At 37.1% G+C, this 25,995-nt stretch overlaps 1 protein-coding gene across 2 annotated transcripts in view; it reads right to left on the reverse strand.

The window, feature by feature from the left end:
* Positions 1–900: 900 nt before the first annotated feature.
* LOC135324688 (NADH dehydrogenase [ubiquinone] 1 alpha subcomplex assembly factor 2-like) overlaps positions 901–25,995 on the reverse strand; it is a 59,569-nt gene continuing 34,474 nt past the window's right edge. Inside the window, exons 2-4 of one of the 2 annotated variants that reach the window (XM_064501447.1) lie at positions 22,724–22,813; positions 14,548–14,588; positions 901–2,598 (exon numbers count right to left, since the gene is read on the reverse strand). In XM_064501447.1, coding sequence (XP_064357517.1) covers positions 2,341–2,598; positions 14,548–14,588; positions 22,724–22,813 — 389 coding nt within the window. In that variant the 3' untranslated portion in view covers positions 901–2,340. The remainder of the gene's footprint in view (positions 2,599–14,547; positions 14,589–22,723; positions 22,814–25,995) is intronic. The other variant, XM_064501448.1, reaches the window with a different exon arrangement.

A 25,995-nucleotide genomic window follows, 5' to 3' on the forward strand; every position in this document is an offset into this window, starting at 1 on the left:
GGGAAAAATGCTAACTGACTCCTTTATGCTGCGATCTCTGGTCCCTAGCATAGCAAGCCACTCCCTTTGTTTCTATTGCTGTAGAAACTTTCTGCAGCAGTAGTCCATGTTGTGCTAACAGGTATTTGCAGTACATGGTAAACTGGATTACAAAAAGGCAAGTTTTGGCATACCTGTGGCAGAGCTGTAGAGCAAAAATAGCTTCAGAGCTTTGTAGTTTGCTGGTGTATCTTAACTGATTTCCTTTAAGGACATTTCATATGGCCCCATGTGAAGTAAAAATATTCACACAGATTCAGTAATGAGATTTGTTCCCAGAGAGGCTGCTGTAGCTTATTTCATGGTGAGGCTTTTCTGCACAAAGGAATGAAACTTGGCTTTTTCTGGTTCCTGAGCTACCAGCCATCAACAGAATCTTTTTAGATTCAGTCCAGACTCCAGGAAGCTGGTTGTTCCTGACATCTTAAGATGTCTCAGGCCACTCATGGTCTACAAAATATGCTACTTTTTTTTTTAAATTATCACCTGAACACTCTAGCTATAACCTGTTTCTGCCTTCAGAAACTTCTTATGCCTAAAAGAACAGCCATAAATGGGGTTAGACCAAAGGCCCACCTTGCTTAGTATCCTGTGTTAGTGGCCTATAGCAGATGGTTGTGGAACAGTATATGAGGAGGATATGCACATTGGTGATAATTCCTCCTACTTTCTAACCTTCTTGCTACATGTGATTTGGGACCTTCTGAGGTTGGGGGCAGGGGGGGCAGTGTTGTCATAGCCCTTGGAACTCTGCTAACCTCCAGGTTGCAAGAAGTTGCCATTGTAAAAAAATCCAAATTTGGTTTGCATTATAAGTATGCCAAAGTCATTTAACCGTAATCTCAATTCATTTTAAACAAATTATTAGTTTTTCAAAGCTTAATTTTTATTATTAGTCTAGTTTTAAAGAGGCAGTCATTAGGTTATTAGACTCAGCATGTCTCTAAACAGCAGCACATAGTTATGTGTTCTAGCATCTAGTCCTTCATTCATTGTGTGTTTAAAAAGTCAGATGTATTGCTCAAATGAGGAGACCTACAGAGGTGATTGATACTTGCAGGATTAAAAGTGGGGATTTTAATGGAAATAAGAGATAAATGTGAAATATTTATATACAAGCACTAACTTTTGACCCTCTTCCAATGTTGTTGGTCAAAGCAAGCATTATTAGAATGTAATGTTTACAAATTTTATGATACACAGAATTAAATCTCCAACGTTTTTCTTCAACTGTTGTTACCTTTGATATTTACATGGCTTAAAACACAGGAAACAGAACTGATTACACTGCATAAATAAATTTGATACTTTTTCAGAAAATGTGTGGTCTTTATTTTGATTTGAAATTCTCAAGCATCATCTTTAAGCAAATAATCTGTGTATATGTAAACTATAGCCAAATATGTCTAACAATCTAGAGAGTCCCAGCATACACTCAGAAATAAAAACTAATTAATCCTTAGGCCAAAAGTGAGATTTTAGCTGCTTTGTTAGGTGGCGCAACTGTGTGTGGCTGAGAAAGGAAAAGAGCAAGTCTACCACAACTCCTTTTGGAAATAATTGACAGTCTCTCATGCCAAAAAGAACACACCTCTTCATTACTTTTCATTAGCTTTACTAAGTGCTTCTGAACCCTATTATAGTACTTACATATGGTTTAACTCTGATTGATTGTATTTTGTGCTCACTGTTGGCTGGCTAGTAAAATATTATCAGATGTTGACTCCTTCATTAACATAAGTTACAAGACTAGGTCCCTAAAATTACTGACAAGCATGGTCACTGTAGTGTTAAAGTATTTCCTGTTAATGAGATCAACTTGACCATCCAGTTACCAGAGGAAAGCTAACAACTTTGATATACTGGCAGCATGGTGGGAATTAACAGGAATTCTACAGAAATATATTGACCAAAAGTCTAAGTTTGAGAACTAAGATAATTAAGTGTACTAATTAACTAAAATTCATTATATCAAGAAAAAAGTCAAAAATAATTCTACAAAAGTTACTCATTTAGCTAGAAAGCCTCTTACCTAAAGTGATTTAAAGAATAACTGAAGAATAGCAACTGTTAAAAAAAACCAATTTGTCATTAGTAATATATCCTCTTTCACTAAATCCAAACTTTTTTTTTTAACAGTGGTTTGTCATAAGTAAGCCTATTTTAACAATTCTGCAAAAATAGATACATATATACATAGCTTTAATACTGCTTTATTGTGCACACACACTATATATAGTGATTGTTTGTGTTGTCTATTAAAATATTTATCCATTGGCAATACCTGTACATTACAGCTATTTATTTCTTATGACTGCTACTGCTGCCTGGTGGCATCCAGGAACCTGGCTGAAAAGTATTTGCAGTGCTTGTTGGATCTTGTGAAGGCTCTTTCTTTCCATAGTAAGGGGCTGATGCATGGCCCTTAACATGAGTATGAAGTGGTTCAGCAACAAGTCCCTCCTTGTATTCCTTGGCCTGAAGGAGCTTGTCCTTTTCAGATACATCTCTGATTTTCTGTTTCATTTCTTCTCTATAATTTTCATTCCTAAGAATCTCCTTATAAAAGAAACACAGTAGATAAAGATAATTAGATAAAATAGAAATAAATATAATGTACAATATTGGAATAAGACATGTAAGCAGTTGTTTTTCTTGATTTTACACTCCACGTTTTAAGGTAAGCAGGTAAAATGATGCAAAATTAACTGTTTTTGTACAACGTCCATTTCAGCCCTAGTTTAAAATGCTCTTAATGTTCTGATCATACTGTCAAAACAAAACTGTACTGTGGTGACCCAGTTTCATTATTCTGTTGGATCAAAAGGGAAAAATGATTAAATACAGTCATTGTCAAATATGAAAATGCATTAAAAATCAGGTTACATTTTACATTGTTTTCCATGTAGAACTATTTCCACGTTTCTGTTGGAAAGCCAAAGAAAAAACCTACGATCTGTATTCAGAGCAGGCTTCTACAAATTGCTCTTCTTAATGAAACTCTGTATTGACATATAGTTGGGTACAGGTTAAAGCTGGAAATTTACTAATAAACATGATCTAGTGAACTGCAGTTTGGCCACTTCCACAGAGAAATATTAAGGCTATGAGCTGAAGCAAGTGTGATTACTGACTTGTCCACTGGAATAGCAGAAAAGGAGCTATTAGTAGACCCTGCTATCTTGCTTAGAGGAAAACACAACTCCTAAAGTAAATACAAACAAAAGAAAAAAAACCCAAAAAATACTGAGGTTTGTCCTTCATCTATTAGCATATTTCGTAGTGGAAGGATGATCTGCAGATACAGCTAACAAAATATCTCTATAGATGATTAGAAGGAAAAGAAGAAAGGTGGTATGAATTTTTACACTTTGAACCCAAATACAACTTACCTGTAACCAACACCATGGTGTGAGGGAGCTGCTGATAGCCACATTTAGAATCGTGATACATAAGACAAAAAGGCTGAACAGCTTTCTCCAGGTTACAAGTATGTCAGAGATGGGGGGAAAAACTAGACCAGTACACCTCCCTCTGAGCAGACAACCATGGAATTATTTTAGGAATTGTATTAAAATGCATGCAATATGGCCATGAGTTGACAAAACAAGTATGTACAACATTTAGGAACATATAAAAAAGTATTTAAAAAAAAGCTCATCATAGAGGTATCATGAAAATGAACATCTTTTTCTTCACTTACAATTGCCTCTATACCTAAATTCACAGATACACAGAACAGAGGCAAAACACTTTACATATTATAGTATGAAAATACACAAATAGCAGATAAACAAGTTTGCAGTGAAGTGGGGGGGCAGGAAATTCTCCCATACTCGAATAAAAATGTTGTGAAGTGTCACAAGGTCAAATTTTAAACAGTCAGTATAGCATGAATTCATTATTACATCTTTCAATTCTGTCTTCATTTACCATGTGCCTGTATAAATCTACCATAACCTCACTGATTTTAAGGGAATTACCCCTATAGTGCTTGTAATACCCCACTACTAAGAAACAAGGGCACATACCTTTTGTGATATCTGAAGAGTGCAATATGGTCTCTGTTAGAATAGCATCAAATGATTTATTAAAAAAAAAAAAATGTAATTCACTTACTGCGAACAGCTACTTACTAATTTCAAATCTTTTCCGGTGATTGCATTAACACAGTTACCTTACCTTATACAGTCAGATAATAGCTGTAACTAAATTCCAAATGCTTTAAAAGTCCATTTTATATTCTGATGTGTAATTGTCATCTGGTTTTCAGATTCGGCCAAGACTATTTTATGAGGTTTCACTGGCCAAAGCATAGTTCTGGTCTAGTAAAATAAACATTTTGATCTTGAAAAAAGCATGAGAAGTGATCATCATCAGTCAATACTGAAAAAATATTGAAGTGACTTGTTCAGAATCTATACAGTCATATCAGGACAAAAATTTTCAAGTGAAAGAAACTACATGAATCCAATTCATGCATAAACTTCACACCATTAATACGTACACTGAAATAAGGGTTGGTGCTCAAACTCTAAACTAAATATGAATCAGGAATCTTGTGTCAACTGGCACAATACAGAAATTGGGTCAAATACATAGAAGTTTTCTTAGTATCTTGTCCTTTGATACTGATGAGTTTACTCCGTGAAAGTGCCTCACAGGGCACTGAGTCTTTTTTTTTTTTTTTTTTTTTTTTTTTTTTTAATATCTAACTGGCAAATAGTTCACTTGATAGAGTCTCACTAGGACATGTATCTTTTTTGACCACTGACTGTATTTCTAAATACTATTGCTTCAATTACCATAACCACTGCAGTTTTAAGTAGTTACCAGACAGAAGGTTTCCTGCCATTACAAGAAAAATTGAAGTAATTCCAAATTTGAATAGGATAATTAATCATAATGCAAATTATAATTAAACTGTTGCATGCATATTATAGGACCAACTATCTTTAAGACGGGCTAGAAACATACAGGATCTTTAAAACCACTCTTTCCAAATTTGGCTTCAGTCTCTCTATGCGCATTGCCCAGTGCAATTAAATACAGTGAACGTTAGAAAGGTTCCTCCCCCTGCACCCTCCTGGCTCTGCAGGGCTCCCTGTTGCCTGCTGAACAGCGGCAGAGGAGGTGACACCGCTAGGCCATTGCACCCATGACAAGCAGGCTGCGAGTCTGTGTGGCAGCCACAGCCCTGCTCTGCTTTCTTCCAGCTCACCTGTGCACAGGTGAGGAAGAGCTCATTTGTTTTTCACTTTGAACTACACTGCCAAGTTCAGAACAGTTATCTTCTCTCCTCCTGTAAGATGAACTGACATATTTTATAAAATGGCTAGCTTAATTATCAACTGCCCAAGTAAATACACCACTGAAGCTTTCTCAGGAAATGTATGAACATGAATAAGTAATGTGCTCTGACCTTTAGGGGAAACACAACATCTACCTAACACACAGAGAATATTGTTATCAACCAGATAACTAGTTTTCACAGTGCTGGCTTTATCCTTCCAACACTCTCTAAGTATTGTGCTCTATTTACAAATAAATGATATAAACTCTTTGAACTTGCAGTTCTCAGGAGGCCACATGACATCCAAGGAATGAAATGCCCTTTCTCATTTTAATTAAAAGAGAAATCTAAGGATTAGGATTATTCTGCAAAAATAAAAAATGAAGCATGCCGAAAGACACCCAGCCACCTTCTACACCAATTGAAATCTCAGCATTTAGATGTTCACCTTAACTCCCAAAATTTGGAACCAGACAGACACGGTGTAGCCAGCTCTAGGTCCAACAATGATTTCTACAGTTTATTTTAAAGTGGGATGTAAAAGAAGAAATTTTACTCTTTGCAAACAGCTACTAATGCAGTTTTGGTGATAATACCTTCCCTCCTTAGGAAGGTAGGGTTTAAGAAAATGATCTCTAAGGTTTTCTTAAAGAACTTAACACTGTTACTGAGGAAATGCCAATGTGGCTATGTGGAGTGTGAGGCAGCTGCTTTCCATCAGAAGCTGGTTTCTTCCACATATTCTGACATCTTGGTAATGGTAGCAGTGACATGAACAAATAACGAAACGCAGCCTGTTCACGCAGGCAACAGAGCCTAAGACATGCTGCTGCCTCCCAAGTTCATTGCTGCAAAACAGATCAGACTTTTTCATGGCACTGGCATTCAAACCCTCAGTCTTCATTTGCTGCATCTGAGCAAGCAAATGAGGAACCTTCTGTAATTTCCACTTTTCTTCCAAACTCTTGCAAATTCTCTATATTTTTTAAAGCTCCCACTTCCCTCTGGCAGCCAAGATGCATCACCAAGCCATTGTCTGCTGTTTGGAAACTGTATTCACTTCTAATCCATAGAAGAAGAAAATCTAGAAATCCATCTCAAATTGAAGGACTTTCAGTGGCTACGGGACTGCATGGAAGAGCTGCTTCGTAGGCTGAAGGTTTGGAGCGGAGCATTCTTTCACTCTTAAATGATCTTATATTGTTGCTGCTTCCCATTCACTAAGAAACTTATCTAAATCAAACTGTGGGCCAGCTGACTACTGATTTTATAAAAAACACTCTTGCTAAATAATTTCAGTCAGTCAACAATCAACATTAGTCAAATCAGTGTAAGATTTGTTTTATTCAGATTTTATTTTAGAGCAAATATCTCCGAACATTTGCAGTATTCAAATATAGACCATGTTCTGTGCCTTCAGTGTGATTTTTTGGGAGAATGCACCCTGCATATTTCAAAAGCAAACAGATCTGAATGATCTTTGTTGGATACATCCCAATTTATGGCATCTTTCATTGTCTATAGGTTTTGTAGAACAGCTTTCTTTAACCTTTCAACGTAAATCAGACAAATCACCCAAACAAAATTATTAAACTAAAGCAGCTGCTATTTTAGAACAGTTGCTTTTGCTTGTAACATGCAGCAACAGCTTAAACATATGCAGCTATAGACCTCTAATGGTACAACACGTGTTTTTGAAAGCAGAAAAATCTGACTACCACTCCCTTGCAAGGGAAAGGTAACTCCTTAGGATTCTCTGTTAGAGCCACCCTGGGGGAAGGCTTGCTTATTCATCGTGAAAACAATGCTTATTTCAGGTTCCTAATCCTTTAAATGGGAGGTGCTTTGGTGTCTGTCAGTAACAGCACGAAAACTGTAATTAAAGTGTAAAGTACTTCACACTTCATATGCAAGTGTTAGGCTACACTTACATTAGCTACAAACATGTACAGTCATGCTTTGACACCATCCTCATATTTAGTTTTACATGCAGTGCTAGTACCATGTTTACCATCAGGCTAGCTCATTTAGATACTAATTCTAATTTACCACACTTCTAGTTGAACTCAAATCTACAGAAAAGCAATGGTAACTGTTACTGAATTACTATATCACTGCTTCTGAGCTACAGAATTTAGCATGACCCGAAGCAGCCTCTAGGGCACCACAACCTAGCTCATGTATTTGGCAAGAGCACGCTGCGATGAGAAAGCAAAAGGAAGAGAGAAGGGCGCAGACGCTGACCGCGACGCATGGCAACAATCGTCGTTGGTGTAGGTTTGCTTCTGAATTGCCTTTATGATACAACAGAGGTTTTCATAGAGAACCAGTGTGTTCAAGATCAGAGACAAAACTGCACAGAAGCACCAAAGTCACAAGCTAGTCTGGCACGCAGCACTCTGCCTGCAAAGAAAGGGCCGCGCACAGCCTTGGTGCGACAGAGCAGGCCAGGAGGGAACGGGAGCTGCGACCCGGTGCCGGTTTGGTCCTGGCTGAGGCAATCCGTGCCAGTCGCCCCCGGTACGCGCTCCTGCTCCCTCGGCCCCCGCTCAGCCGTGCTGCCAGTGAGCTAGGAGAGGGAGCCAAGGCTCCCTGCGCTCCCTCCACAGGGACCGAGCTGCAGCCGGGCAGCAGCTCCCCACTGCAGCCCGGGTGCCCCGCAAGGAAGGGCACAGCTTGGGCCCGGGGGTCCTCTCCCCACTCCCCCCTGCGGAGGCCGCTGAGCAGCTATGTTTGCTCTGAGGGCAAAGTCAAAGCGAACAGAATAAAGTAAACAAGCACGGCTTCCTCAAGCTCTTTTTTAAGCGACTTCTCTGACCAGTTCCTTCTGTTCAGACCTTTGCAGCTCAACTCCTTATTTTAATTTTAAACTCCAAATTTTAATGCCCTTTCACATTTAGTAATAATCCTCTCTAAAGCCATGCACACTTTACTGTGAAAAATGCTATCTGGTGCACGTAAAGACATTTGAGCATGTCCTGAATTTTCAATCTTAGTTGTGATACTGGACAATAGTGGAAAATATTTTGCTCAGAAGAGCTGTTTAATCCCTGTGCCTTTTAACAGCATTTCCCAACTCTGAATCGTATTTTGCAGCTTTTTGTGGCGTCAGTAATAAAATACTCATTTGCTAAAGCCCTATTCTCTATGCAAGAATGTACAATCTCCATCTCAGAGTTCCCATTTAAAAAACTTCCTAACTAAAGCACCTGAAAGGATATAGAAGCATAATGTGCAATCCAGTGTCAAACAAAGAATTTTTCTAATTTGCATCCCATTCTGGGTAAAGGAGTGAGAATTCTGTGTAAACCAATCTCCATGACTGAAGATAGTTTTGATCACATCGTTTTTCAAATATATAATATTTATGATCAAATAAACAGAAAAAGTAGGTATGCATTGTGGCAACTAAACAGAATGTAATTTCAATATAATTATTCTCTTTTGGGAAGGGGGGGCAAAAACAATCATTGAAACTTTATGCTTATTACGACTCACTGAAGTACGTTTTTTTCCCCTCTTGACAAGGAGGCTGTCAAAACAGATAATTATGGAAATGATAGAAATAGTTTGAAAGAAGACAGGAGCTGTCACAAAAAGTTTCGTCTTTTAACATTTCACCTTGTATCCAACTGTGCAATTCAGAAGCCATTTAGTTTTATTACTGTGTATCAAGTACATAATGCATGAGAAAAATCATCATTTACTGTGATATTTTCTACTCAAAACTATTTTCAGGCTTTTGACATTAGTTAAAGGAACATGCGATTCTACTTTAACTCCCATAAAATATTAACGTACATGCATACACATGCATAACAAAGCAATAGTAAGGCTTCAATTTAAACTGAGAATACTTCTAGCTATCCAGCCCCATATGGATAACAGAGGAAGTAGCATTTAGCTTACAGTAAAGTTACTTCTAGTATAAAAATCTGTATTCACAGAGTAATCTAACTATAGATACACGTCTGGCAACTACAGGATATCACACTGGCAAGTTCAGAAATGAACCACATTACTCTCCATGCCAGTTTCTGTAGGGATTGCCATGAGAACCTTGTTTTTCTCACATACTCTGCAGCACCCCAAGACAGTCTGTAACATTATTTCTGCCCATTTTACAGACAAGGACATGAACAATGACAAGTTACCCAAATATTCTTAGAGCTGCAGGACATTGTCAGAAGCAGCGTGTCACTACAAGGTCTGTTACAGAAAAGAAAACAATATATCCAGGTACCTCATGTTACAGACAGGAGAAATCTTTAAAAGCCCCTACAAATCTGATGTCCACTGAAATCAGTAATATTAAAGAAATCAAATGGAGGTTTTTGTACAGAGATTTTTTAAAAACTCACTAGATGCCTGACAATTTTTAAGGTTTGCTATATCCTTAAAAATATGCCACCTAGTTCTTAAACTACAGATTTAGAAGCTGAACACTCAGTACATCTTAGATACAAGTTATCTAAACCAATTTTAATGATAAAACTCCTATTATTTAAGTGGGGAAAAACTGGCTACATGTTGCATACGCACTGATCATATAAAGAGGAGAGACAGATTACAAGTGTCTTATGCATCCAACCACTATCTCAACTAGGAGCTGCAACAGCAGAAGATAAACATTTCCTTAATGTTTAATATACTTGCATAATGCGATCTCAAACTTTAAATAAAACAAAATTTTTAGAAAAGGAATCTAACCCAGAGTCAATATAGGAGATGCAGAACATAGCAAAGCTTGTGCATACCATGCAAAGTTGAGTGATCACCAAAGTGCTTAGAAGTCTTGGGAAGTTCTTGTCAACAGAACTTTGGAATTCATGAAGGTGCCTAAAAACAGTAAGAAAGGCATACCGCGTTGTTTCTGCAGGTGTTACGGTGTTTAACATCTTTTAAATTTGACGAGTTTCTGTTCAGTAATGGAAGGGCAACATGATCCCCAAAAGGAGTCCTCAGGAGGAGGAGTCCCTCCACCCCCAAATATTTTTTCATTCTTTTGCAACTGAAACATGAAAAATCCAACAGTCAACTTGTAGAATTATAATCTGAAGATGACATTTTTTAAATCAGGAGTAAAATGTACAGTCAGAAGGAAAAATAGCAGCATAGGTGTGTATGTGAGACAGCACGCTTACTTTCAAACCATACTCAAAGTCAAATCAGACCATGGCTTGAAGAACAGAAGGGAAAAGTGTTTTAAAAAATTATTTTGCATGGATGGAACATCACTTCTATAAAACATCTGCTATATCCCAATACAACTTTTGTTAACAATTTCTGACAACATGAATGCTTAGCAGGTAAACTAATTTGCATGTAAAGTGCTAAGTTATCAAATCTACTTCCACACAATAGCATTTTGATTTAAAAATGTTTTAATATGTAGCCTCTAAAATATTTTCATTACTTTAAAACAGTAAGGTCTCAGGACAAGAATCTATTTCCTGTTTGGCCACAAAATGCTATGTACACCTAGTTTTCTATATACGTTATAAAAAAAATGTAAAATTCTGTTGTATTTAATTAATCATCAGTTTTTAAATTGATTAAAATATAGTTTACAGCTACACAGAAATAAATGAAATGACAAATTATCCTTGGCCCAACATATATTACCATACACAGTATGTGTAAAGGGACAGATGATAGAATAATATGGCAATGCAAAGAGATATATATATAAGCTCAGATTCTTACCTGCTATTGAACAGTATGTGTATATATATGTACATGCGCACGTGCACACTTACACCAGGTGAGGATGTGATCCAAAATTCTCTATCAAAATGGGCTCTTATTACCATAGGAACTGAACATATTCAAGTACAAGATAAGAAACAACTTGATCTGCATTCATTTGCAAAGTTATCACCCTCATCATAACTGAGTTGAGAACGAGACTTGGCATATTTCAAGCTGTAATAAAATCAAAAGGCAACCAACTGTTTCAGTATCCCAGAGGCTGGCTTTTAAAACCCAAGACCTCCATCCAACCACTAACATTCCTTACATTACTGGTCAGATTAGAAGTAACCCATAATGAGCAACATTTTTGGTTTATGACTAGCCCAATGCACAAAAGTATTGCTCTAAGTGCCCATCCTCCAAAAATGGAGAAAAAGAGAGGGGGGAAAGGAAAGGAACTGTTAGTATGTGAAACACAAAGCCGAACAAGTTTCCTTGTGAAATCAGCCCAGCATTACTCTACCATAAGAAAAACTAGAATCTAAAGATAATAGAGATGTTAACCAATGTCCTTTATAAGAAAGTTAAAACTTTATAATGAAAGACGGTATCAGTTAGCTATTTTTAGAAGAAAAAAAGGCCTGATTACAAAATATTATCAAGTCTCAAGATCACTGCCAAAAGACTTGGCTGGTGTGATGACCTAACTGCAGTGACCAGTGTACATGAGGACAAATCATACTTGTTCTTACTTGAGTGAGTGATATGTCATGGTGATTCTGATATGATATTTTGTTGGCCTACACTACTCACTAAGTCACTGGTTCCCAAACTGCGGTCATTGATGCTACCAGTAAGATGTGTCCAGCTGCTCTGTGAAGCCATAATATATTTGCAAGATTTTCAATTGAAAGTTTGATCATAGAGTTCATTCAGCTGAGAGTCCAAGCAGTTTGGCAACCGTTATTATCCAACAGCTGAAGCTGAATAAAAAGAAAGTTTGACAAATATAAAATATAAACATGATATACTAAAGGGGCATGGTAGGCAAGTAAAGCAGAATGGGGGAAACAGAAATTTTAATGAAGTTTAACATATGCCAGATTTGATATTAAAAAGAAAGAAAGGAAAAACAAAAAGACATGACAGGCAAAGGATGGAGGAGAAGGGGGAAAAAAAAAGCAAAAAAGTCAAAAAAAGTGATACAGCAGACCACAGAGAGAAGAATATAGGCAGAGCTCCAGAAATTTATGCTTTAGGAACTGTAATGTTGTTTTGTGGTGTTACAATGCAGTATTGACAGTACAATGTCATTAAGGTGCAAAATACAAAATTTGTGGGCTTTACATCCTTTTTCAGAAATTGTTTAGTCTGATGAGAAATATGGGAAAGAACATGGAGATTTCTTTTACAGGGTTTCAACATGAAATATGGTCACAAATACTCCCTGGTTCCATAGCTGTCAAGCAGCAGTTTACTGTATCAGCATTACTGTCAAAAAGGGAATATAATACAGAATATCAGCCAGTAGCTAAAACACAATCAGTACAATATATGGGGAACAAACAGTATTCTACCTGTACTTCACTAGTATAAATACATCTGTAAAAACAGAGTCTATTGTGGTACAAGGGTTTTAAACTGGAAGAAAAGGTAGATCATGCATATCACCCCATAGTAATACAGAATAAGATAACTGTAACTACACCATTACATATTTAAGATGTTTGTGTTATTGTCAAAATATTAGCAAAATTTTTACATACGTAGATTTTAACTAGTTTTTCTTATATGGGAAAAGGAACAACTTTAGTAATTACTTGAAAGAAAAGATAACTACTTTTTAGTAGTTATCACAGTTTAGTATATCACTTCTGCTCTGATAAGGTCAATGCACAGCCCTGCAGGTAAAGTATCTAGCTGCTAAATAATTTTTTTGGATCCATTACCTCAGGAAGCTGAAGGTATAAGCAGTCCTATAACTCTGAATGCACCACTACTCCCAATATTTTTTTATTCTCCATAAATCGCTTTTTCTGGAAGGTTAAATATTTAGAACACTATTGCTCTAGAATTTCCTCACCTGTGGAAACCCCTTGCTCCTCCTTTTGAAAGGCAACTGACACCTCCAGTGCTGGAAGAAGTCTAATTGCATCAATTCAAAAACCCTGGCTGCCCAAGTTCTCTGAGGCAGATTCTACTTAGCACAAAATTATCATGGCCGTCTGGCTCAGGGAAATAATATGGCAAAAGAGAGGCAACATCCCTTACCTCCAAGTATCGCAAGTAGTACGGTACAACAATAAAAGTTATATACATACAATTAGGATGGGCCAGAGATACTTAAAATGAGATCAGTCCAAGCTGAGATAAAACACCAGAAGAATCAGTTCTGCCCAAATAACTAGGATGAGGAAAACAAACATGCTTAATACTTCTTTGAAGGTTAATATAAAGAAAAATATGTTAATTTTTAGGTACTGAAAACCTTGTAGAATAAATTTAACTTGATTTTCTTGCATTCTAAGGTATATTATAGCCCTTATAATCTCTATAACCTCAGTGGGAAAGAGGGGCAGACAGAAACAGATGAAAAGCTGTAAGTTGTATGGGAGTCCATTTCTATGAGTTATGGCTTGTGAACATAAGCTGACAGGTTTCCTGAATGGGTCATCTTAACACACAGGCAGGCCGGACAACTTTTCACAACCAGTATATTTCAGAAGATTTAAGTGACCAAATCCTTGGCTAGAGCTTGCCAACATAGCTTCACTGAATTCGATGCAGTTATTCCTACCGATGCAAGTCAAATATCTGCCCTTGTGGGTGTCAGATTGAATCTTCTGTACTTTATCTACTCAGTCATTCTTAGCTGGCTTTCAGTGACTTGTAATACAAATCCAGGGTAAGGTAGGAGTGTGTACATACGTGTGAGTGTGTACGTACGCACATACGCAGACCAACAGTCAAACTCATTCCAGGCTTTACAATGTCATCAGCATGAAAGACTTCCACTGCTTTATTCCATTAGAAACCACGTATGGAAAAAGTCATGGCTACAACTCCCCCATCTCATTAGCATTGTAAAATGTTAATCCAATTTGTTTTGCTGTACTGATGAATATGCTGGCAACTGGATTTGAAAAATTGCATTTTAATGTCAACCACCATGAACAAAATGTATCAATGTAAAGAGGACCTGCTTTAAAAATTCACAGCAGTAATTTCAGGATTGACTTAATTAAAGAAACCCTTGAATGACCATGGTCATCTTCCAGAATCTAACTTCATATAGATTTCCATAAAAGAAACAATTAAGCAACACTGGAGTTTAGATTTCCATCTTTTCTGTTTTTCTAAGACTAGATATCTAGTCTGTATATAATTTCACAAATTAGGCAAACAAAATACTGCATTTTCCTCCCAAAAGTGAAAAATTATTGAACAAGAAAGTCCATTATAAATGAATTACTGTAGTTTAACTACAATAATTGAAAATGTAAAGGCATTTCATCTCTCACCTCAATAGTGGGTGGATCATTTCTTTTTTTTCTTATCCAAGCTGCAAAAGAAATAAAAATCAGATGGATTATTTCAAAGATGACAAACAGTATTATAACTCAAAATTATAAGTAAATTGTAATGGAAAGCAAATGTTTATATAAAATTTGCTACAGCCTGGCAAGTCACAGTAACAACTCTCAAATATAAAGCTCCAAGATACTATTTCCCTTGTTAATACTCTCAGTCTTCACAGAAGGAAGAATTCACCTCTGTGATGAGAGCTTGAACACAGCCTGCATACCACCCAGGCTCAAAATAAGGCTTAAGCAGGGCTCAAGTGATGCCAAGGCCTTCTGTTGAGCTTGCTGCACAAGGCTGAGTTTCACCCCGAGAACAGGACAGGACAAGTAGTGAAAGACACGAAAAGCTTGAGACCTCTCTGGAGAGAAGGGACTCCTGCCTATGCTTTTAGGCTGTTAAAGCCTAAGAACTTAGTCTTATTTATGTCAGCGCTGAATAGATTTCCTCTCCAGAGGTGCAAGATGCAGGCCAAAACCTGAACGAGGTGACTCACTGTATTAAGGGGGAGGTGCCCTAATTGAGAGAATAAGGGAAGGCTCCTCCATCGCAGTAAATTCACGTTGGAAGGGACAGCCGAGGAATTACTCTGCCTGAAGCAGTGGCAACCCTGATTGTCCTCTAATGCAGGACTTCCATTACGAACCAAAAACCAATACACTTATGCCCACGCCATCCTCAAACACTGCCTGCTCTTTTGGAAATGACTGGTTGCAGCAATCCAAAGGGATCCCATCACAGACAGAGAAATGCCACTGTGTCAAATCTTGCCTCATTCAGTCAAGGAGTTATTACAGATAGCTCGAACTCTATTGTAGATGTTATTAGACAAACAAATTCCTGACTGTGAACAGGTCAATACTAATCATTCTTTAAAAGTACCACCACTGTAACACTTTTTTGTGACTTTTCAATGCACAGAATTGGTAGGTGCCTGTTTGCATATTTTGTAGACGTTTGTCTCTTCTGCTCATATTTTTCAAATGAATGAGTAGCAGAATGCAAGTGGCCAGTAATGAACAGAAGGAAAAACATAAGGAAAGCCAGCTCCAAGCACAGAGATACGGCAAAATGTTCTTTTGTATGTTTGGATAATTAAGACATTTGTTACTGTGCAGGAAGATTAGACCAAAATGACATTTTCATTATCACTCAGTCAAATTCCTGGTCTGGTCTGTAGTTGTCTGTAAAATTTCAAAAATGCTTTAAGAAGGAACTATTCCAGATTTTAATTTTCTAGTACCATTTATGCTGTGTTTTGAGGGGAATTGGAGAAGGAGGAGAGAGAACATACACAGAGTTGCACAGAGTCATAATTTCACCTCACTACTGAAAATGTGATTACACAGAAGCCGAAACACTAGCATCGTTCTGCTTCAGCAATGTTATGAAACACGTTTTAGGAGGAATAGCTTCCAATTAACAGGAGAAGGGGATTAAGGCAGGCAAAATGGCATCCCATAGCTTGGATGCTATGACTGCAAGGTTAATTAACTTGAGGTTAATGGCGAAATGTCTGCAACAATATGAAACAAGGCCTTGACTTTGTTTCTTGTCCATCAGATGATACTTTTTCAAGATGTTTTCTTTTAAATAAAATCCTAAAAATCTTTTCTTAAAATTGACATGTGTATGCTTACAAACACCACTCCCTACCAGCTCTTCTCAGAGGTCTTTTGAGTCTAACAAAAATTAGACACAAATTTGCCACTGTAGAGAAATGACCGAGTAGTCAACATCAAACTTTGGCAGAAAGTTTGATATTACTGAAAAGCAAAACAGCCCATAAAGATAATTACAGAATTTAACAGAAAGTCATATTTATTTTTAGATTTGCAAAACATTTTCAATGCACCTCTATTCCTTTCACATATTTTAATTTTATAGCACTTTCCAAATGCAGAATGTGGCAAGACTAGGAACTGAACTGCCATGACTGAGACCTGCACTTCTCCGCTGATAGCCTTGCAAACACTCACTGTACAGGGACCAGCAAAGAGATTAAAGAAGGAATTCTCATGATTGTTATTAGAGAATATCATAGCCCACAAGCTTTTCCTCCTTTCAGAAATTATCTTTCTCCATATTTAGCAACAGTTCTAATAGCATATGGAAAAGCAGGAAAGAGGTAGAAATATCTTACGTACAAATAAATATGTATACTGGACACTAACCAATAAAAGATGCATCTAGAGAAAGATGGAAGAAGAAAGATTAATGTGTCTTGTGAAAAATGAAAGTTTTAACTCCTCAAAATCTAACGCATTATTTTCAAAGAATCGTCTTCTCCCTCCTTCCCAGTCCTCATTTCTCTATCACATGAAGACCTTTGTTACAACACCCGTGTTTCAATTCCATGACTCTCAGCACCTAAGGACTTCTAGCATTTTCTTAAAATGACAGTATTTTCATAGCTGCATTTTAACTTCATCTTATCACAATTAATCATTCTTAAAAGAATTAAAAATTAAAATCCTACAAATTAAGTTGCAGTTAGAAACTACTGGAAATACAAACATTACAGTAGATTCTTTTTCATTGACAGATAGGACTTACAGTTATTTGAGTAATGATTTTCTGATGAACAGAATACTCAAATAATCAAAGATTTTATCATTTAATTATGTGCCTCAGCTCAACAAGCCACAAATAGAACAGTGAAGGGTATTACAGGGAAACAAGTTTTGAGAACAGAACACATGAAGTGAGGAGTATTATCCAACATATTTTCATTCATTAATAGACCTCAATTAGTACCAACATTCACAAGCGACAAAATGATCCTCAATTTAAGAAGATTTCTCACATCGATCATTCCATTATCACACTGTACCTATTTAAATACATAGGTAGTAAATCATGCTGTTTTTCCTTCCAGCTATAACAAACATTTGAATGTATGGTTTTACATGTGTTGCCTGCCTTCCCTTTTAATAAATGTCAGGACTACAAATCTTTTCAGTTCATTCTCTTTTAAAATATATAGTAACGTATACAATTTTGCATTGGAAAAGTCTTATCCCTCCCCCCTTTCTTTGCACTCTCCTTTACACCTTTAGTCAACACAGTTTTAAATTACTAAAAAGATTTATATCAATTAAACATTTACTGATGGAAACAAGGTAATTAGGTGCTTCATTACATGTTGTTTGAACACCAGATACACACACACACACTCAATTAAAAAGTGTCCAGTGACAGTTACAACTAGAAAAGATTTCCACACAACTACTCCCTTCCACTACACTAACAAAGTGAAATGCTCTCACGCATTGTCAGCCAAGATGCTTCGAACCTGGTGAAGTAGAGGAGGTAACATGTATGGACTGACTGCAACCGAAACATGCTTCCCTGGCTCTCCCCAAAAACCCTCAGAAAAATGAATAGATTGCCTCCATTTCAGGCTGTCTAATTATGCTGCTGCTTCCAATTTTACTGGATGGTACTTCCTGCACTCTGTGCTCATTATAATGCTACTTTTGTCTAAGAGGAATTTTGCTCGCTAACTGGACATTTCATACCCTGAGACCCCAGCATTCTTTCATCAGCACTCATTTGCATTTGCATTAGTATGCATGAGATTTTCATTGAACTTTAAGACTCCTACTGGCACATAACACACTGTAATGAGCGTAAAAGTGAGCATGCAAATTAAGGCTCCCATTAATCACTAAATGCTACCAGAAAAAAAAAAAAAAAGAAAAAAAGAAAAAAAAAGGACTAGGAGCAGACAGGCAATAAAATGCTGCATGAAGCACACAGTCTCATGAATCTCTCCAGGTATGTATGTAAAATTACTGATCTTCTTTCAGGAGCACTACTGCCATGTGCTGAGGAGGTAAAGTGCACATTCTGCCAGGCAATACAGTAAGCAAACTCAGAACTACCCTTACAGAAAGGTTATCTGTTATTTGCATCCATATTGCGGGGGCGGGGGCAGTATCCAATCCCACCATGTAGTAGAATATAAGAGGCTTTAGATAAACAAAAATATCTAATATTTGTATTGTGAACATAGATTACTTTCTAAATTTGAAACTACAGTATAAAAGGAAACATACTTTTTTATCTTTTTTTAAGAAAGAAAATAGACTTTATGTACAAATAACTAATGCTGGACTAAGGAGAACACAAGGGATTATGAGTCTATTTTTATAATATTGAGCACATTTCAGTTTTACAAAAGCCCTGATTGACATTCAGAACTGTTGTAAAAATTCACAGGTCTGATTACCTAGGAGATTTAATCCTGTGAAGCATTTCAGCTAAAATCTTCAGGAGAAAAGAAAAAGCAGTAAAACTCTGCAGGGCTGAGCCCTCAGCCCTATATTCAGTAGACTCTCAGGACTAATACATGAACATCCTCTCCAGAGCCTGGGAAAGCAGTTTGCACACACCAGGTCTCTAATCTGGAGGATTGGTTTATCTATCCGTTTTACAGTTTCCTACTTACTCTCAGTTAGCCTATTTCATGTTTGTAACTAGACAAACCCTGGCCAAAACTCAGCCCTTCGGTTAACCAGCTGTTCAGGCTGCATCTGTTAGGTATGCAATGGCAGGTCTATCTCAGACCCATTTCAAATCTCTCTACCACCTGCTCCCACTTCCCAAATGATACTTTCCCCTGACTTTGAGCAAGCTCTCCTCAGACAACTCATGCCCTTAAATATTTCCAGAGGAAGTTCATTTAGGTAACAAGAGGCTTTTCTCTAGCCTGCCCCTCTTCCCCCCCAGGGGGAGGCAGGGAAATGAAAGGGAAAGTGTGCCTGGATGAGTGGTTTTAAATCAGGCAGTCATTAAGGAAGATCCACAAGCGGAGCACTGGCACAACAAAGACAACACAGGCGAAAGCAACTCTCTGCACATCTCTAGAAAAAGAAGAGAGGAAATAAGGCAGCAGAGACTTCAGCCCAGTTCTTAAAGTGAAAATGTTGAGAAGGCTAAAAAAGTAGAATGCTACATGCAGTATTTGCTGAGAAGGCACGTGTAAGGCACGGATCCAGCAGCCGGGATTTAGAACACTAAGAATGAGGATCCAAAAAATTTCCAAGAGTAAAGGGAAAACTGAAGTAAGAAATTTATGGAGCCTTCTAACCTTATATTCATCTTCTACCATTCATGGAAAACAGCAAGGGTTTTAGAAATCTTTCTGCAAAGTCTCAGTCTATTTGCTAGTATAATCAGTGTCCACAACAGCATGAACTACATACATGTACATACTATACATCCACAAGGAGACTGTATTGGGAATTTTTCAGGAGAGACTGGAAGGAAGATAATGGAGTGAAAGTTCAGCACAGGTCTTGTGGTAACATCAGATTTCCTCTTCTACACCAATCTTAAAGAGAAAAATTCAGGGACATAATTGCAGTGAGCCTCTAACCAAAGAATGCCTAAAAACATTTTTTAAACTGTGTCTCCTGACTCAGCTAACTGGCTTCTACAGTACTATTTGAACTCTACTGTTTCTATTCTTTCTCATTTCTTGTTAACAGACAAACCCTCATTCTACAGGAACCAGAAAAGAAATAGTAAAGAACTTCAGAACATTTCACGTCCCTAATTCACACCCCAATATGCAGCAAAGGCACAATAATTCTCCAAACAGCCTCTACACCCACAACAGAAGCACCAGTTTTGGCTTTTTTACAATGATTTTAAGCTTTTTTTATTTAAATTATCATTAAACAAAAAATACAGGTCAGGCTTTTTTTTTTTTTTTTTTTTGGTAAAAATCCGTAATTTTATCAGAAATATGCACTAAATACCAAATCTTTTTAAGTAGCGCACAGAAAAAGATGTATGCATTTTCTCTTCTTGTTCCTTGAGAAACTCTGTAGAACCAAAGATTGTTACCTATCTGTATTACTTAAGTTTTCCTTTCTTCCATGAATTCTTCCTTTTCAGTGCTGACAGAATCATAAAGAAAAAAATTACATTTATAAAGATGATCAAGTAAGTGTTAAAAATGTAAATGCAGCTAATAAAACTGTGAATGGCCAATCATGTTTTCTTCTTTAAATTAGAAAACTGAATACAATGCCTTGGCTTGTCAAAGGGCATCTCAGGTCTGGCAGTTGCATCTTCTTAGGCAAATCCATACGGAAGTGTACCTGGCCCTTGACTCCAGGGTCTCTGTACTAGCGCTTGCCAAAAGTATCCCTCCAAATGGCTGTACACTCTCCAAATTCTGCATATCACACTGTCACAACTGCAGCAATTTGCACTAACGCTTCTGGAAACATGGTGCAGGCTTATCAGTGCCTGCCACTAATTCAAGCAGTCCTAATAATAGGTCCGTATAGCATGCTGGGAGAAGCAGTCTAAAACAGTTTGTGAAAGTGCTTAGCCCACAGATGCATCAGAGACGCATTCTGGCTGTACATGTTGCTTATTTTCTGGTAGGGATTATTGGATTGCATTTTCTGACTCTTAAAAGGCAGCAGCAGGTCTCAGATGAGAACTCATTCACAGGCAGAGCAGAGTTACTTGAGGCTTTACATGTGCTTCTCAGTGCTTGTGGTGCAGAATGATTGCGTGCCTGTTGCACAGACCTAAGATGACTGGCAGCGGCTGGAGAACTTTTGGATGAGGAAGTAATGTTCAGAGAGCTGGATGAGGTAGCTGTCTCATTCAAGCACCAGACCATTCAGGAAGGCACAAGCCCTCCGAGCTAATGCTCTCTTTCAGAAGATGGCTATCTCGGACTGATACAGAACAAGGAGCAACTAGATTAAGACTTGCCAGCCAGCTGTGGGTGCTGTGACAGTAAAAGACTCAAGTTGTTGATACTGTATTTTCTCCACAGATGGCAAATGCTGCTAGTTGGGCTGAAACAGCTCTCAGAAGCTTTTAGCTGTTAATTCCAGCCTTGGCTGATCACAAAAAATTTGTGGGAATTGGTGGAGTGTACACTGACAAAATGCAAGATGGGAACATCTGACATTTCTCTCCTGGCTCCAGGAAGGGACACACTGGGACCAAAGTTCTATCTCAGCTCAGTATCCTCTCCTTCAGGGGCCAAGAGCAGGTGCCAAGGAAAGAGGAGGGAGATAAAGCAAGTATACTGTAATATTTTCTCAAAGTGCACAGCAGTCTCCATCAATTTGCATTTCATGGATAAATTAAATCAAAAGTGATGTCTGTATGGGAGATGGATTTTTCTTCCGCAAATTGGTTTAACCACTTGTTGAACTCATGCAAACTTTTAGAGCGCAGAACAGTCAATGCCAAGGAATTCTACAGTTTAACCACACACCATTTAAAAAAGATCTCCTTTTGTTTGTTTTAAACCTAGCACTTTCTGGAAGATGTCTGGATATTATTCTCCCCAAAACACACAATGAATGATGGGATAACTATGTCTACTATTTCAGGGCTTTCTTGCCTATCCTATAGAGCCCTAGATTTTAAACCATACCTAACCCCATGCTTGCTCAAGCTCCTACAGCCTCAGGACCAGCATACATTTCCTCTCTTTCTCTCTTTCTTCTAGGGCTGCTCAGTTACCACAGTCTGTCCTGTTCAGGAATTTCACTAGCTTCCCTGTATTTCTTACTATGCCCCAATTTTCCAGGCAAAGTTTTCAGCAAGAGTATCAGAAAAAATGGTTAATTATTAACAGGTTCTCCAGCTCCCTACACCCTGGTGCAGCGAAGAGCACAGGAAACTACCACCATCAAAAAACAAACAAAAAACAAACAAAAAAAAACCAGCCACCCCACAAACACAGTCACTGTGCCACCAGTAATTCAACTGGCCTACAAATTAACACTGCAGTGAAGGCATAATTAAGAAGTTTAACACATTTAATTTTGGTTATTCTATCAGATTCTCCTCAGGCACAAATATTTTCACATTTAATAGGAGAAAGTCATGGTGATGCAGGCTTCATTTACATTTTTATTAAGTACTGATTTCCTAAACATAACTTATCCTGTTTGTAAGAGGTTACTTTAAGAATTCGTAATAACGAGGCTGTTAAACAAAGTCTCCATTACTGAAAATGAAAGACAACAGACAACCTTTTCATATAGTCAGGCATTGCACTGAATTCAGATTCAATGTTTAACAGCAATGTTATCTTGAAATAAAAACAAAATCTCCAAGATTTACCTTCCCATTCTGTTGGAAAGTCACCTGTCTCATATTGATATGCTTGCTGATTTACTGCCTCTACAAATCTTCTCTCTGGAATAGTCTGCCCTATAACAAAAACAAACAAAAACAACAGATTATATATATATACACACACATTTTTGAGAAAATGATTATGATCCAGATACCACAATTAGAAATGCTATCTGTTTTAGTAGCTTTTCTTAAAGTTTGCGCGTTCTACAGTTGATTTCAATTATTAATGACAAATGCATTTCAGCCCTACTTATCCCTCCCTTTGAGAATGTTTCTCTGAAGAGGTGTCATTCAGTTTTCCATCAGCTGTTTTCTCCTTCATTCAGATATCCCCCATGCCCTTGTTGGCGAGGGATCAGAAACCCGAAACTGTTCTAGAGTCAGAAACCTGCCACCAAAATTTCACTGGTGAGCTTTGCCCAGGGGTCAGACCATATCACCTCAAATCAGTGGCGACTACTCTGTGCATGCCAGTCTTTTCTCACATCTATGCGAGTTAAATATTTTGTGTTTAAAAAGTGGGATGAACATGATTAGAGGTCTATCTGACAGGGAACACACAATATATGAAAAGTGGAGCCAGTGTTAAGAATCTGAATTTAGACCCCACCCACAGCAACACACAGCAGAGCAGATGTGCTGTCAGATATCATGCTATTGAGCAGAAGAGTAAATGGCATGTATTTCAGATTTTTAAAAAATATTTTAAATATTTACCCCTGCAGCCTTCACTTACAAAAGCTACTTTATTTCAAAACAGATAGCAGTCAGAAGCTACAACTCAAACTTCTCTGGTTAACAGATGAACTGACTGATAAGGTTCTTATTCTGCTTTGTTAAGTATTTAATAATGAACTTGCATAGAAATTGCTATTCATTTTCTAAGTACCTTCTTTAGAAATGACCTTTATATTTGTAATATTTCTTTTTAAGCAAAGCATCAATTTTGCTGATATTTTTTGCTGATTTTTCTAAATCTAACATTGTTACTGTCTGTTTCAGAGATAAGCCATTAGGCAAAGAAAATACTTTATAGTGTAGCATACTTCCATCTCTAAGAGCAGGTGTATTTGTCAGTATTGAAAGATAAATGATTTATATTTGTTTTATAGGTATACATGTATACAATTCCAATATACTGAATATATTATACTTAATACACTTGTTTTAAATAATTTATTTCAACAATACTGTGGATACGTCCATTTCTCAAAATTTTATTTTTCTGGAAAAAATAAAGACAAAAACCAAAAATACAGAATTACTTTTTTTCCATACGTAAGATTTCCAGAAAAGCTGAAAATCTAATTAGGCCTGAGCCCATATAATTCTGAGAATTAACACACTTCTTCATTCTTGGAAAGTCACTACATTTTACCGTTAGCTCAGCACATTTTTAAAAACTGTCCATAATTTTAGTCCTGAGCAGGTAGAAAAGCAGTTTGAGTAAACTGATGTAAGCAAATAAGGAATATATTTTTTTTACTTGTTATCACTCCGTGTGATTGATACTATAGTTTTATGCATTCCCCAGATAAAATATGTTCTTAACTAAGACATTTTTAACTAAATACACTGTTGTGCATTTTGCTACAAGCTTTTATAGAAAACACATACAAAGAAAATTATCCCTATATTCCATAGCCAAATGAGATTTTAGAGCCAAACTCAGAAAATTATTTCCCAGAGAAAAGAACTATCACATGGTAGTGCCGGTGGCTTTTAAGTCTCTCTGCATTTGTGATGTGGATATGACACTAACTTCAACCGCCGATTTGCCTCGCCCCCTAGGTTTCTTCTGGCACAACCCTGCTAACAAATAATTTACATAGATTTTTCTATTCAAGATCACACAGAGCCCTCTTTAGATTTAATCTGAAACTTTTACAGTTTACAGAGGTATTTTTTCATACTAGAGATAGTATTTTGCTTTATATTGATTAATTTACTCCCATGTTTTCAAATAAACACCAGTGTCTTTGCTATTGCAGCTCAAGGACTTCACTTACAAGTGTATACATACAAAGCAATTACAAATAGCAATTTAAGAACCACAATTTACAGTTTGAACTTTAAAATTAACCTCATTTTCATTCACCAGATCTTAGGAGCATAAAAGAATCAAGTTGGGACATAACATATCCAAAGAATAACAGCCAATAACTCATAAAACAAAACACAGATTATTTCAGAAAGGATTTAACAGATGTATAGAATGCTCACATCCAACATAACTTACACAAAACACTGAAGTAGCCAAGATTTGCAACTTTGCAGGAGTTATAGCTAGGGAAAATAGCCAAGAAATTTAAGTACTGTATAGATCTTTCAGTCAGTGATACTGTATTTACACATTTTCATTTTTACATACTTTCCTACTGTACATATTTTCCCTAAGCCTTTCTGTCCCTGGCTGTCTATAAGTCAATGTGATGACTTGGGTGAAGCCTGAAAAAAGAAAAAGTGTTTAACAAAAATTAGGCAGTCTGCCAGCAAGAGAAAAGGGGTAGCTGAGGCCGGCAAGGGAAATGCTAAATGGAATGTGACGGGTAGCAAATGACTTAATGGATTATTTTCTAGATTTCTACAGGTTTGTGGATCAACTATGAAGCCTAAGACGACTCCTCTGGCAATCTCTAAACAGGTACTTTTAATGTGTGCAACTATGACAAACTACAATATGCACTATCAGCAAGAGGAGAAACTGGACCATCAACAGCAAACTGGAAGTTTTTGATACGTGAACTGAGCAAGAATCCCTTCTGGCTGTGAAATAGCAGCATGTTTTGCAGTCAGATGGAAACGGGATCACACACTCATACATGCACATGCATGAAGCTACCATATTATATCAAGAATTCACAACTCCCATTCAGATCAAATGGCTCTCAAACACTCACGAGGGCTCAAGACCGGAGCTCTCTTTTGGCTTGCCGATTTGCACTATCTGGATGATAAGCGGTCAGGGAAGACATACTTTATTGATTACTTATGGAAAACAAATCAAAACAACTCACAGACAGAATATGCAGTCATTATTAATTTAAGACAAACACTGATTTTCATAGTTACATAACATTGCTGTAAACTTTGCAATGAAACACAAGCAAATAATTTTAAAGCATACCTATTGACTGAGTGCTACATACTTTGAAGGGATGGTACTGTACTTCATTCATTAACAGTACATTATTTTATCATCAATAATACAACAACAACTTTACATAGTAGAAAGAAAAAGGTTTCTAGAATTT

This window comes from Dromaius novaehollandiae, chromosome Z (genome assembly GCF_036370855.1).
Source record: "Dromaius novaehollandiae isolate bDroNov1 chromosome Z, bDroNov1.hap1, whole genome shotgun sequence".
Classification (NCBI taxonomy): Eukaryota; Metazoa; Chordata; class Aves; order Casuariiformes; family Dromaiidae; genus Dromaius; species Dromaius novaehollandiae.